Source organism: Myodes glareolus, chromosome 15 (genome assembly GCF_982192425.1).
Source record: "Myodes glareolus chromosome 15, mMyoGla1.1, whole genome shotgun sequence".
Classification (NCBI taxonomy): Eukaryota; Metazoa; Chordata; class Mammalia; order Rodentia; family Cricetidae; genus Myodes; species Myodes glareolus.
Genome location: NC_142040.1, coordinates 54,965,950 through 54,978,477, shown reverse-complemented (window position 1 = coordinate 54,978,477; position 12,528 = coordinate 54,965,950). Strand labels below are relative to the sequence as shown.

The following is a 12,528-nucleotide window of genomic DNA, read 5'->3' as shown; positions in this document are numbered from 1 at the left end:
CCTTTCTTAAAATAGAGATGGTCAGTTCTAGAGTACTAGAATGGAGAACCCATCAGCGCTGATGCCCAAGCCACACAGGTTCACTGTTCGGCTGGAGGCGGGAGAGGGTATGTACCAATTAGAATTTACCATAATAAAAATTAGCCTATCTGTTGCAGCCAAGACATGCTAAGCTGGGATGAGTAACAGACACCGTTACAGTGATCAGGGAATGGAGAGACTGCGAAGCCCTTCATCAGTGCACAGTCCTGCCACCATGAGAGTTGACAAGAGCCTAATCACATTCTACTAACATTGTTCTGACAAGAAGGGGTTTGCCAAAGGCTTCCTGTCATGTCCAAACTGCTCCTTTCCTGGCCTCGCGTCTTTCTCAAGCGTTCTCAGAGAATGGAGGAAAGAAAGAAGTACTTACACAGTGCCTGGTTCACTGCTTCATACTTTTATCCAAAGAGGGAAAAAAAAGAACAAAACCCTTTAGCCTCTTCTAATATATGTCAGCCAGAACTGCAGTTACGAACTGAAAATCTCCCAAGCCCTTTTCTCCCAGTATGAATCCATTTTTTAAAAAATTAAGTCAGGAAATTGTTCATTTGTCTAAAAGGTAGAAAATCCAAACACCTGAAGAATATAATGGTCCTATCTACCTCCATTCCCACATAGCTCATCTTCTCCCAGAAAAATATTAATGTGCCAGTTGGAAAAGCCCACATCTGCAAAGCAATATGAATCCTAAGAGTAGGAACTATAGCTCCTACATCCCACACAACCCTTGACTCTGTATGGGATCTTATGAATACCCCCACGATAGGAACCAATGCAGCGCTACTTCCCATAAAGGCACTGAGCAAACTAAAAACAAAACAAAACAAACAAACGAAAACGAGGAAATGTCATAATGACAAATAAAGGAGAAGCTCCCTCGAGTTTAAATCCATGCAGGACTCCTGGTGACAAGACTGTCGGGAGTAATCGACTGAGTAATTTATTGCAGTCAAATATGTAAAGAAACTCATTCTTCACAAGCGACCAGAACCTAATTTGCAAATTTGGAAACATGGTTTGTTTCAAGTCTTAATTTTTAAAAAGAAGATGTCCACTAAAGGCTCTCCTCTGCTAATTCAGTTGTTAGTAGAAGGTGAAATTGGCCAAGACAAACACTGAGAAATATCTTACTGTGGGTCTCCTGCATAACTCAACTGTGCAGGGCGTATCCCAAAGTGGACGATAATTGGAAAAGTAATGACATCGGGGTTGAATTGCTCACGATCCAGTTGATCAATGCGGACAGAGCTTGGTTTCTGGGGAGAAAAGAATATCAAGATCAAGTATTCCCACAAAAAGTCTTGAGGCCCTAACTTTATCCTAAGCAGGAAAGGGATTAATGGGATTGTTTTCTAGGGAAGCTTTATCTGCAATCAGAAACTGGGATAGCCGCTGTACCATACAAACACTACACTGTGTGAACGCTGGAATGTCATCCCTGAAAGTCTCCACCATTTGGCATAATGAACAGTGATTCTTTCTCTTTCCAGTCTACACAGAAACCTTTAAGAATGAAGCTTTAAAAAGGCTGCCTGGGCAGATGTACCTTTCTCTTAACCTCTCCCAGGCACAGGGAGAGATGTGCAGGCTTAGCCTGTTGTAGGCTCAGTCAAAGGACCAGAGCACGACTGTTGAAGACAGATGCCTCCATTTGCGTGTTCCGCTGGTTTTCAGTGTGCGTTTATACTGCTGAAGTCCACACTTCCATCCAAAGTTACAGTGATACAAGAGACAGCTGACTCTCTAAGATTTATTTATTTTATGTTCATGAGTGTTTCATACATATGCAAGTACATGTACCGTGTGCATGCCTGGTGCCCTGAAGGTCAGAATGTCCTGGGTCCCCGGGGGAGTGGATGCAGGACAAGGACCTTCCTACCTGTAGGTTCTCAGCCTGCCCAGCCAGCTGATGAACACAACCAGATGACAAAGGATAGATTTGTGGAAATTTCTTCACATTGTTAAAAAATAACAATTTTTAAAAAATTTTTAAATTTTTAAAAATTTTTAAAATTTCAAAACTTTTAAAAAATGTACATCACTTAAAAATAGAAATCTCACTACTAAGCTTGAGAAAACAGTCCTTGTTCACAAATGTCAAAAACTAGATGATTCTGATGGTAGGTAACCTAAACATAAAATGCCCATTAACAGTAGAAACACATCGTGTGTACAAGGAATGCTAAGGATCCGTCTGTGTTGTGCTACTACGCTGCACTAACATCTACGGAGGCAGTGTGCGCCCACACTTGCGGCTGCGCCAGTGGCTGAGGTAGGAAGATCACTTGCGCCGAGCCATTCAGGACCCCTCGAGTATCCCCAGAAGCCACTGTGACTCAGAGGCACATAACCCAGCACTGGGCAGTGGAGGCAGAAGAATCGGGAGTTTAAGGCCAGTCTGGGCTCATAAAACCTTGACTCAAAACACCAAAAAGTAGTTTTTAAAAATTAAAAATCATTTCTAAATTATGGGAATAGTGGGTCGGGAGTGAAGTAAATTCTAGACTTTGGCCACAGCCTACAAATCTATCATCTCATCTCTCGGTAAGAATTTAAAGCATGTTCACTAATGACCAAAGTGTTCTCAGGCAGAGGCAGAACTGTCAGGGAGGAACATTAATTACTTTAAGTCTGCAGCAAGAAAGTATTTAATGTGACCGTAATGGCTTGAAAAACTTAATAAATTTCCCAATGTCCTTGCCACTGAGCAATCTTTCAAAACGAGTCCTGTACAGGATGAAATGAGTGCCGTGCCTACTGTGCCCTGTGAGTAGCGGGCACCCTTCTGAAGAGTATGGAATGGGCAGCAAACGACCTGTGCCAAAGTGGAAAGAAATAAGCGCCTGCCTCATCGTGTCCACACACCAAACAACCACATTTCCTTTCCGAATGCAGTCCTGATTACCTACCGATATAAGCCTTTTATCCTGACAACTCTGGCTTCTTTCACTAGCTACAAAAATGAGCCTTTCACCATCTCAAGGATATACATTAATCACACCAATAGTAATACAGTTTCTTTATTCCTGTGAGTTTTTGACTGCAGCATTTATGGACCACTGATCTCAGCTAAAACTGAAGATTTCAGAGTGCGCGCTGCTGACTACACATTCACCACAGCTGTGGCTGACGTAGTAGCTCACCAACAGACCAGCTGCAGGATGCTGGTGATAGGTAAGTGACCACACCAACAAACCAAAACAAACCAGGGGAAACCAGAAGCACCTGGGACATTGTTAAACTGTGACTTCCTGGGTCCACTGTCTGGAACACAGGCAATTATCAGCCACAGCAGTCTTAATTTTTTTCAAGAGGCTCCCAACTTATTGGTGGGTTTCAGGGAACGTGAACTATGCCATGAAGAAAGGCCAGGATGGCGTGTTCCAAAGACCGCTACAGAACACAACACATTAAACAATTCACTGTCTCTTTACATGAATTTTTGTTGTTTTGTTTACTGAGACAAGGTCACAGTATGCAGCCTTGGACAACCATAAACTTACTAGGTAGCCCAGGCTAGTCTGAAACTCAGAATTCGCCTCCCCCAATCTCCCAGTTGAGACTACATACATCATCACACCTAGTAAAATGGATGCACGAGTGTACACACACACACATGCACTCATACATACATATACATACACATTCACACACTCTCTCACATTTTCTCTCTCTCTCTCTCTCTCTCTCTCTCTCTCTCACACACACACACACACACACACACACACACACACACACACACTTTACTGACTGAGCCGTCTCCTCAGCTCCTACATGGATATATATTTAATTCTCCATTTCTGAAAAATTGATCCTGACAAAATGCCAATATGTAACTGTTTTAGGAAACAAAGGAAAAATTATTCGATTCAATACAAAACAATGCTGCTTTACATAGGAACTATTTATTTTCTAATTTTAATTTATATTCTTTAAAAAATTAACATTGGAAGCCTTGTGTGGTAATTCAAGCCTTTTGTCTAGCAGTTAGGAGATTAAACTAGGACTGAGCTCAGCACTTTGGAGGCTGAAAGGACGGAGCTCAGCAATTAGGAGACTGAGCTTAACACTTAGGAAGCTGAAGCAGGGCTGAGGTCAGCACTTATGAGGCTGAAGCAAGACAGAGCTCAAAGTCTGCAGGAGCTCAGCAGTGCATTGTTCTAGGCCAGCCTAACCTACACAATAAGGTGTCAATTAAAAAGGTAATATCTTTATGAAGAATGATCAATAACAAAAAGATGCGTACCAGAAAATAAAAATCAAATAGGTATTAATAGGCAATTTATTAAAAAAAGTAACTGAATTGGCAAAAACCATTTAAAATATAAATTTTCATAAAATAAAATATAAAACTAGGCAAAATACTAATTTCCTCTACTACCAAACTGGAAAAGGATTTTTGTTGTTGAGCTAGTATGAGCAGTACGAAGGAATGAGTCTTCTCATCCAATTCACAGACCTCCTGGGGGGAAATTTTACATGTACATTGGAAGTGTTGAAGGTAGAACAGACATACTAGTCAGGGGAACTAACTAAATATTCCGAATTCTAGTATTTTTCTTACTTACTAAATATTTAAAGAAAAATTACCCAGAGGACGAGAAGCTACAGTACTGAAACACAACCCGTGTTCTCGCTGCTTGTGTGGGGCAGTCACGTAAGCGGGTGACGCACAGCTCAGGCTGTGCGAGCACAGGACTTACCGTCCCAGGGTTGGTAACAATCATGCCTTTGCATTCTTCTGCATATTTCTGCCACTCAAGCTCCTCCCACTGGAGCATATTGGCAATTTCCTCCTCAGGCACCAAGGCCTTGCTACACCGGAGCAAGTAGAGAAGGATCTGGTGCATCGATAACACTTCTTTGCCGCCGTCTGGGGTGAGCACACAGGGTGGGAGAGGAATAAAGTTGCTCAATTATCAGCACATCATCAACTCATTAAGGTAAAACAAGACAACGGCGGCACAAGAGCACATATAAAAAAGTAATTTAAAATTTACACTGTTCAGCCAGGTGCCAAATAATACGAACGCCATTTGTCTCACTGATGAACAGTGCTCATAAACCATCTCATTTACTAAAATGGGAACAACAACATCATAAATGATGAAGGCTTTATTTGTGAGGTATGAATACGAAAAAAGGTGTTTGCCCAAAAAAATTTAAAGTAACCTAGCATAAGAAACCACAGTTTATCATAAACAGAAACATGTTATGTCTAAGTATTTTATCATTCTTCCTAGGGGAACAGATGAGAGCTTTTCAGAAGTGATGCTACTGTCTCAGGGAAATTCTCAGCTTTATGAGGTATTTATAGATGTTTCCAATAAGATATCGTTGCATTGTGATCTAACTTGGGGGTGCTAATGTGCTGCACCTGCCATGATGAATGGAGCTGAAGAGCCTGTGCTAATATTGTAGAAGACCATTATGGAGTGAGTACAGGGATAAAATACCAACTGTTTGAGGTTTATAAGTGCAGGGGGCTGGAAGCAACAAAAGACATAATTAAAGTAGCTAAGAAAAGGGTAACCTGTACTTCATAAACCAAATACATGCAGTTCATGTGGGCCCCAAGATGGGGGCTGTGGGTTTGTGGGTTTCTGATTCCTCTTTAGATTTAGATGGGCAACACATCGTGTGTGTGTGTGTGTGTGTGTGTGTGTGTGTGTGTGTGTGTGTGTGTGTAGTCTACCTCCACCCAAAAGGACAAAAGTCCTCCTGGGGGCTCTGAAGAAGACTGTCCCTGAGAGGACAATTTCTGCCCTCCCCTTAACATGACCTATGTTATAAGCTAAGATCAAGCTCAACACTGTGTGGCCAAAAGGGAGCAAGAAGACCCAACTTGGGTCAGAGGAATTACTGGCATCTAGGAATCTGGTGGGTAAAAAACACAAGAGGATAAATGATGCAGGAAGTTCTTCTGCATATGTGTTGCTTTTATTGGTTAATGAATAAAGAAGCTGCTTTTGGTCAATGGCTTTACAGAATGCAGAAACTTTGCCAGTAGGCTATGGTGATTAACGGATCAATGGAGATAGATTAATTTAGGATATAAGAGCTAGCTGGAAATATACTTAAGCTATTGGCCAAATATTATTGCAAATAATATAGTTCCTGTGTAATTACTTCAGGTCTGAGAGGCCAGGAACAAACAAACAGCCTCTGACTACAGATAAAGACTGTACAAGCTGTCACTGGCTAAAACCCTGACAGGCCAACATACTTGAAAGAAAGAATACAGATCAAAATCTCTACCTCGGGTGCTGCTCTGGAACTGAACACGTCTACACACAACACACATGTGACTAGCCATTCCTCCTCACAACACTCACTGTTAGCTTTACTGAACACCTGTCACCCGGCAGGCACCATGAGAGAGGTCCTGCAAACATCACCAGTGATCCAAATAGCTAAACCTTTCTAAAGATGACTACCCAGTAGACATGTACAGATATTTAAAAGCAACTATGCAATAAGTCAGGACAAGATGAGTTATGAAGAAGAATCTACCTGGGAAAGGAGACAGAGGATCAGGAGACAGGCATGATGGCACGTGCCTGTGATCTCAGCACTCGGGAGGCTAAGGCAAGAGGACTGGGAATTTAAGGCCAGCCTGTGCTACATAACAAAAGGTAAATATACGTGTGTGTGTGTTTGTGTGTGTGTGTGTGTATCAGGATAGTATATTCAGAGAAGGTGTCTTTGAAGAGATAGACAAAATAAAAGGACTGAAGACATGCGCAGTGGCAGAGGTCTTGCTAGCATGGGTAAGGTTCTAGGTTTACCTCTCAGCACTGAAAGAAATACAAAAACTTGAAATAAGAGCCCGCCCACTGTGCAGCTACCTCAGCACGATAATTTCTTTTCCTGTTGCCATGGTAAAATAACACGACAACAGGGGAGAAAGTGTGTGTTTAATCACAGCTCTGCAGCCTACAGTTCATTTTGGGCTAGCCACAGCTGCAGGGACTTAAAACAGGTGGTCACCCCAGCGCCATGGTCAAAGGCCAAAGGAGAACAAATGGTGCGCGCTTGCGCTCAGCTAACTTTCTCCTTTCTACACAGTCCAGGGCTCGGGAAGGGCACCACTGACTCTTAGCTTAGGTTTTTTTCACACGAATTAACATTATCAAGACAATCACGCACAGACATACCCACAGGACAACCTAATGTGCGTGATCCCTTGAGGAACACTTTGCCAGGTAATTCCTGACTGCGTAAGCTGACAATGGAAACCAGCCACCACACTGGGTAGAGGGTCTCAGCAGAACCAGCCAAAGTCCAAAGACGAGCGAGATGGGTAGGTTCCAGGAACTGCTAGGCCAGTGTGGAGGACACATTAATTAAACAGAAGAGCGGCAGAGGGGCAGCCGAGGGGCAGCCGGATGACAATGATTAAAGAGCTGTACGGCACTCGCTATGTGCCCACTCCAAACAAGATCCACAAATCTTAGGCCCTCAAGAAGTACATAACTCACAGAAGCTCTAAAAGAGATAACATTCTGAAAGCAAATCATCTTCATCAAAGACCATGAGCCTCTTAAAGATGTATCCAAATACAAAGACACTACCCAAAGACATGCTCTGTCTGACTCAAGATCACTGTTCACAGTGGTGATAGTTTTATGCCTTATTATAAGACAGCTATCTTAAAGCCAATATGCATGTTTGATTAGCAAACTCTCACGGTGTTACAGACAGAAAGTCATGTCTCTCAAAATCAGCATGTTGACATCTGTCCTGGTTTCATGTCTGCTGTGCTAAAATACACTGTAAAACAATAACCTAACGGGACCGGTGATATGGCTCAGTGGGAAAAGGTGCCTGCCACTAAGCCAGCTGACCAGATTTCGACCCCTGAGACCCACATGGGGATAAAAAGGAAGCAGATTCCATAAGGAGACCTCTGACCTCTACATGCATGTCATGACATACCTGTACATGTGCTTTTGTCCTCATGTGTGCCTGTACATATGCACACACACACACACACACACACACACACACACACACACAAATAAACAAATAATTTAAAAAGAAAAAAAGCAACTTTTTCTTAAGGGGAGAAAGGATTTATTAAAATAAATAATAGCTTACAATTCTGGGGTATGGTACTTTGTTTTGGAGACATCAAAGCTGTAGGAACTTGAAACAGCTTGTCATGTCACATCAACAGTTAAGAGCATGCAGAAATAGGGGCTGGAGAGATGGTTCAGTGGTTAAGACCACTGGCTGCTCTTCTAGAGGACCGGAGTTCAATTCCCGGCAACCACATGGCAGCTCACAACCATCTATAATAGGATCTGATACCCTCTTCTGGAATTCAGATGTACATGTATATTACAGCACTCATATATATATAAAATAAATACATCTAAAAAAGTTATTTAAAAAAGAATTGTTTCGCCGGGTGGTTGTGGCACACACATTCAGAAATCCCAGTTTTTAGGAGGCAGAGGCAGGCAGATCTCTGTGAGTTCAAGGCCAACCTGGTCTACAAGAGCTAGTTCCAGGATAGGTTCCAAAGCTACAGAGAAACCCTGTCTCGAAAAACCAGAAAAAAAAAAATAGTTTCCTCTCAATAAATAAATAAATATATGCAATTTTAAAAAAGAGAAAGGCAGAAATGAATGCAAGCATGCCTGTATGTGCTCAACTCACAGTCCAGGGCCCAAACCTAGCAAATGGCAGAGCCCATTTTTAGGCTGGGACTTAGCACGTCAACTAACATAATCAAGATAACCCTCCACAGATGTGTCCATAGGCAACCTAAACAATTCCTCATGAAAACTTCTTCCCAGGTGACTTCTAGACTGTGTCAACTTAATGATTAAAACAAAATCTTAATCCCCAACGGGAAGGTATTAAGAGATGGTCCAGAATGACGTGACCCAGTTAGACAGGTGAGTAAGGACCTCAGACTTGTGGATTGTGTTTGGAGTAGGCACGATCACAATCCCATGCTCCTGCAGAAGGTAACTGCCCTCCCTACCATGTCTCTCATCCTCTGCCTCGAGCACTCCAGAACACTGTCTCAACTTTCAAGGGGTGATGAGAATGCTGTCTGGTGCTACACTGCTATAATCCAGTTCTTCAGAGGCAGAGGCAGAGGCAGAGGCAGAGGCAGGGGAATCACTGCAAGTTCGAGGCCAGCCTGGGCTACTCTGCTAACTTCTACCCTGAGCTACAGAACAAGACCCTGTCGCGGGGCGTGCACAAGTGCGTCTGTCTTCCTTTTTATTTTTCAGTGCATGAGGAAATGTTAGTCTGCCATCTTCCAAGGAGTCTCAGGGAGCAGCAGGCAAGGGACACTGTAAAGCGAATGTGACTCTACTCTGCAAATGCCTACATAGAGAACAGCAGGCAGGAGACCCGGATAACTTCAGATAACTTACACAGTAACTGCCACACTGATGAGATTCACAAGACTAAGGAAAGAACACGCTAGTATTTGATTTACAAATGCAAATGCGCTGAGTTAATCTAGGAAACTGTAGGTTACAGGGATAAGGAGTAGAACGCTGTCTTCCTTAGGATCTGGAAAAGTCTCCATATTTCTATGGGGAAAGGAGCACATTTGCAAAGCAGCATAAACAGCTCTGCAGCTAAAAGCAGCAACAGAGGCTCTCGGCACGAAGCTCTGCCCGGCCGGCTCCATGGCACTTCGCATACAGTCAAACGGATGAGAAGTATCTAATTTAAAGTGGAGAAGTTAAAAGAGTTACTGGCAGAAGAAAATACTTGTCTACAAACCAACTGTCTCTTACAGTCTCAAGTTCTACTTAGTAAGTGGTGTGGGTACAGCCCAATTTAGGACAGGAATATTTGCAAGATAATAAAAAAAAACCAAACAAACAAGGCCAATAAATGCTTATAAAGACGCCAAGTACCCAGTCTCCAGTTTGGCTTGGGAGCAAACCTGCTGAGATGGTAGTGAGTTTCAGAGCAGCATAGAAACTGGACATAATTAAACACATCAGGTGCAAAGCTGCTACGGCTGGGAGAGAAAGTAAATCCCCACTAAAAATCTACGGAATAATTCTCATGGCAGCTACAAAAAGATAGGTATTTAAAGCTGTGGAAAAAAAAGGCAGAAACTCAGGACAGACATGCGGAGGGGAAAGGCTTACCCAGGAAGGGGACTGGGGCTCTGCTCAGTGTTTGGTACCAGAAATGTGAGCTCCACAGATACATTAGAAGAGGCAGACAGACAAAAACCTATGAGTCCTGCACCAGCCCATGGAGCACAAGCTATAGCCCTCGCAGCCCGCCTAGCAAAGAGACACCATATTTGCGGGATGACTTTGCGGGTTAATCAGATGGCCGCTTGCCCTCACACTGCCGCCGAGTTACCAAGGCTAATGAATTGGTGCTTCAGGTTCGTCTGGCCTGCTACATGTTTATGTTGGGGATTTATGGAATTATGTCACTGAAGGCAACACAGTAATTTTTATCTCGTTGGTTAGGATAAATAGGACATGATACAAATGAGAAATTAGAGCGGGTAAGCTAAGGTTAGCAGGAATTCTGCCAGCTCTGAGGCTGGAACTGTGACAAGGGCTCATTATTCGGAAAGAACTAGAGTTTGTGTTTCAGGGGATGAATCTGGACAGTCATTAATGAACTGACAGACTCTATAAACTGTTTCTTAGAGACCCAACTCCTCCATTTATATTGCTCGGTTATTTGAAGAGGTGAGCAATTTGTTAGGGAATCTGTGTTAAATACACGGCTTCTTAAACACGCATTTATCAGTGATATAACAAACAATTCAAAGAGATATAAAAATGAACTATATTACTACCTCTTTCAGATATTCTTAGCAAGATGATTTGGAATTATTTTATTTTCTCAAGTAGGTATTCATAACAAGCATTTTTAAATTTCAAAATGTTAAGTTATATTAGGAGCTAGAGATGGCTTAGAAGTTAAGAGTGCTTGTTCCTAGGCTTAGACCCCAGCACCCACATATACATAACTCTAGGTCAAGATGATCCAATGTACTCATCTGGCCCCCAAGACCATCAGGAACTAGTGCACATACATACAGTGAAAACACACAGAAACATAAAATTTTTAAATGTTTAAAATAAAATTTAAAGATGCTTTATCAATTAAAATTCCCTAATACACTTCCTAGAAATTTTGAAATAGCCTCTCCTCCTCCTGACAACTTCTGCTCCAGATGGAGCCATTTCCAAAAGTCAATTTGCCTGATAAGATCTGCAAAAATGGCTCAGGATTTCCCAGCTCACTCGGTGAAGACACAGGTGGTGCACAGACCCTTACTTCCTGTTCCCGTCAGCTATGGTCAGAATAAAATCTTAAAATGTGTCTAGTTCCTCCCAGTTACTTTACAACCAGAGGGGAAGAGCGGGATATGCGAGGAACAAACAGATGAGGCTCCCTAAAATCTAAGTACAGCAGCTGCTCCACGTCTTGGTTTCTGGCGCACTGGCACGCACTGAGCAGCCCTGAGCTCACACTGTCACACGGGGACTTGTACATATGTGTACGCACTGAGCAGCCCTGAACTCACACTGTCACACGGGGACTTGTACATATGTGTACGCACTGAGCAGCCCTGAACTCACACTGTCACACGGGGACTTGTACATATGTGTACGCACTGAGCAGCCCTGAGCTCACACTGTCACACGGGGGTACATATGTGTACAGCAGCCAAGATAGAGGGCTTCAAATTAGAAAAATGGAGGGAAATTATGATGACTGATAACACTCTAACATTCAATTTAGTTTTATAGCACATTGACATTAATAGACAGCAAGTCAGGCATCTTTAATCCATTTAATCCTTTAATCCCAACACTAAGGAAGCAAAGACAGGTAGGGTGCTGGGTTTGAGGCCAGACTGGTCTACAAGAGTCCCAAGCCAGCCAGAGCAACACAACAAGACCCCCGTCTCAACTTTTTTTGTAAAGTAGTAGACAAAAAAATGTATAACAAAAATATAAGTAGAACGAAAAGACCATGAAACACTAATGTCTCAGAAATTCAAGAAACATGCACATACATTAACAATGGCATTATTTTTTGTATATTAGATCGGCAAAACTGTAGAGGACAGATAGTAATATTCAGTCAGCAAGTAACTTTTTCAAAAGAATACTTTCACTAAAATTCTTGGTCAGAGGTATGAACTCGTATATACTTCCTCAATAGGCAATCTGGTCACTTTTTATTAAAGTATGTGTGCTGTATTAACAAAGCAGTCTTATTTCTGGAATTCTATCTTTAGAAACACAAATGCAGTGGACAAATACACAGTATTGCTGAAGTAGTCTATGGAATAAGTAAATCAGGAAGTCCTCAAACTAGTCTTCACCTGAACAAGTGTCAGAAAAGTCATATCCATTTAGAATACAGGACTCTCCCCTTTGTCAGTATTAAAAATGACACAAAACATTTACATAGACAAATGTCTGAGGTATTTTGGAGTGAAAAGGGCAAGTTATGTAGTGT

General features: G+C 42.2%; 1 protein-coding gene across 3 annotated transcripts in view; it reads right to left on the bottom strand.

Annotated features, from left to right (window-relative positions):
• Drosha (drosha ribonuclease III) overlaps positions 1-12,528 on the bottom strand; it is a 112,637-nt gene that overhangs the window by 56,656 nt on the left and 43,453 nt on the right. For 2 of the 3 annotated variants that reach the window (XM_087896960.1, XM_087896961.1), the window contains exons 16-17: positions 4,746-4,915; positions 1,174-1,298 (exon numbers count right to left, since the gene is read on the bottom strand). In XM_087896960.1, the coding sequence (XP_087753086.1) occupies positions 1,174-1,298; positions 4,746-4,915 (295 nt within the window). The remainder of the gene's footprint in view (positions 1-1,173; positions 1,299-4,745; positions 4,916-12,528) is intronic. The other variant, XM_087896962.1, reaches the window with a different exon arrangement.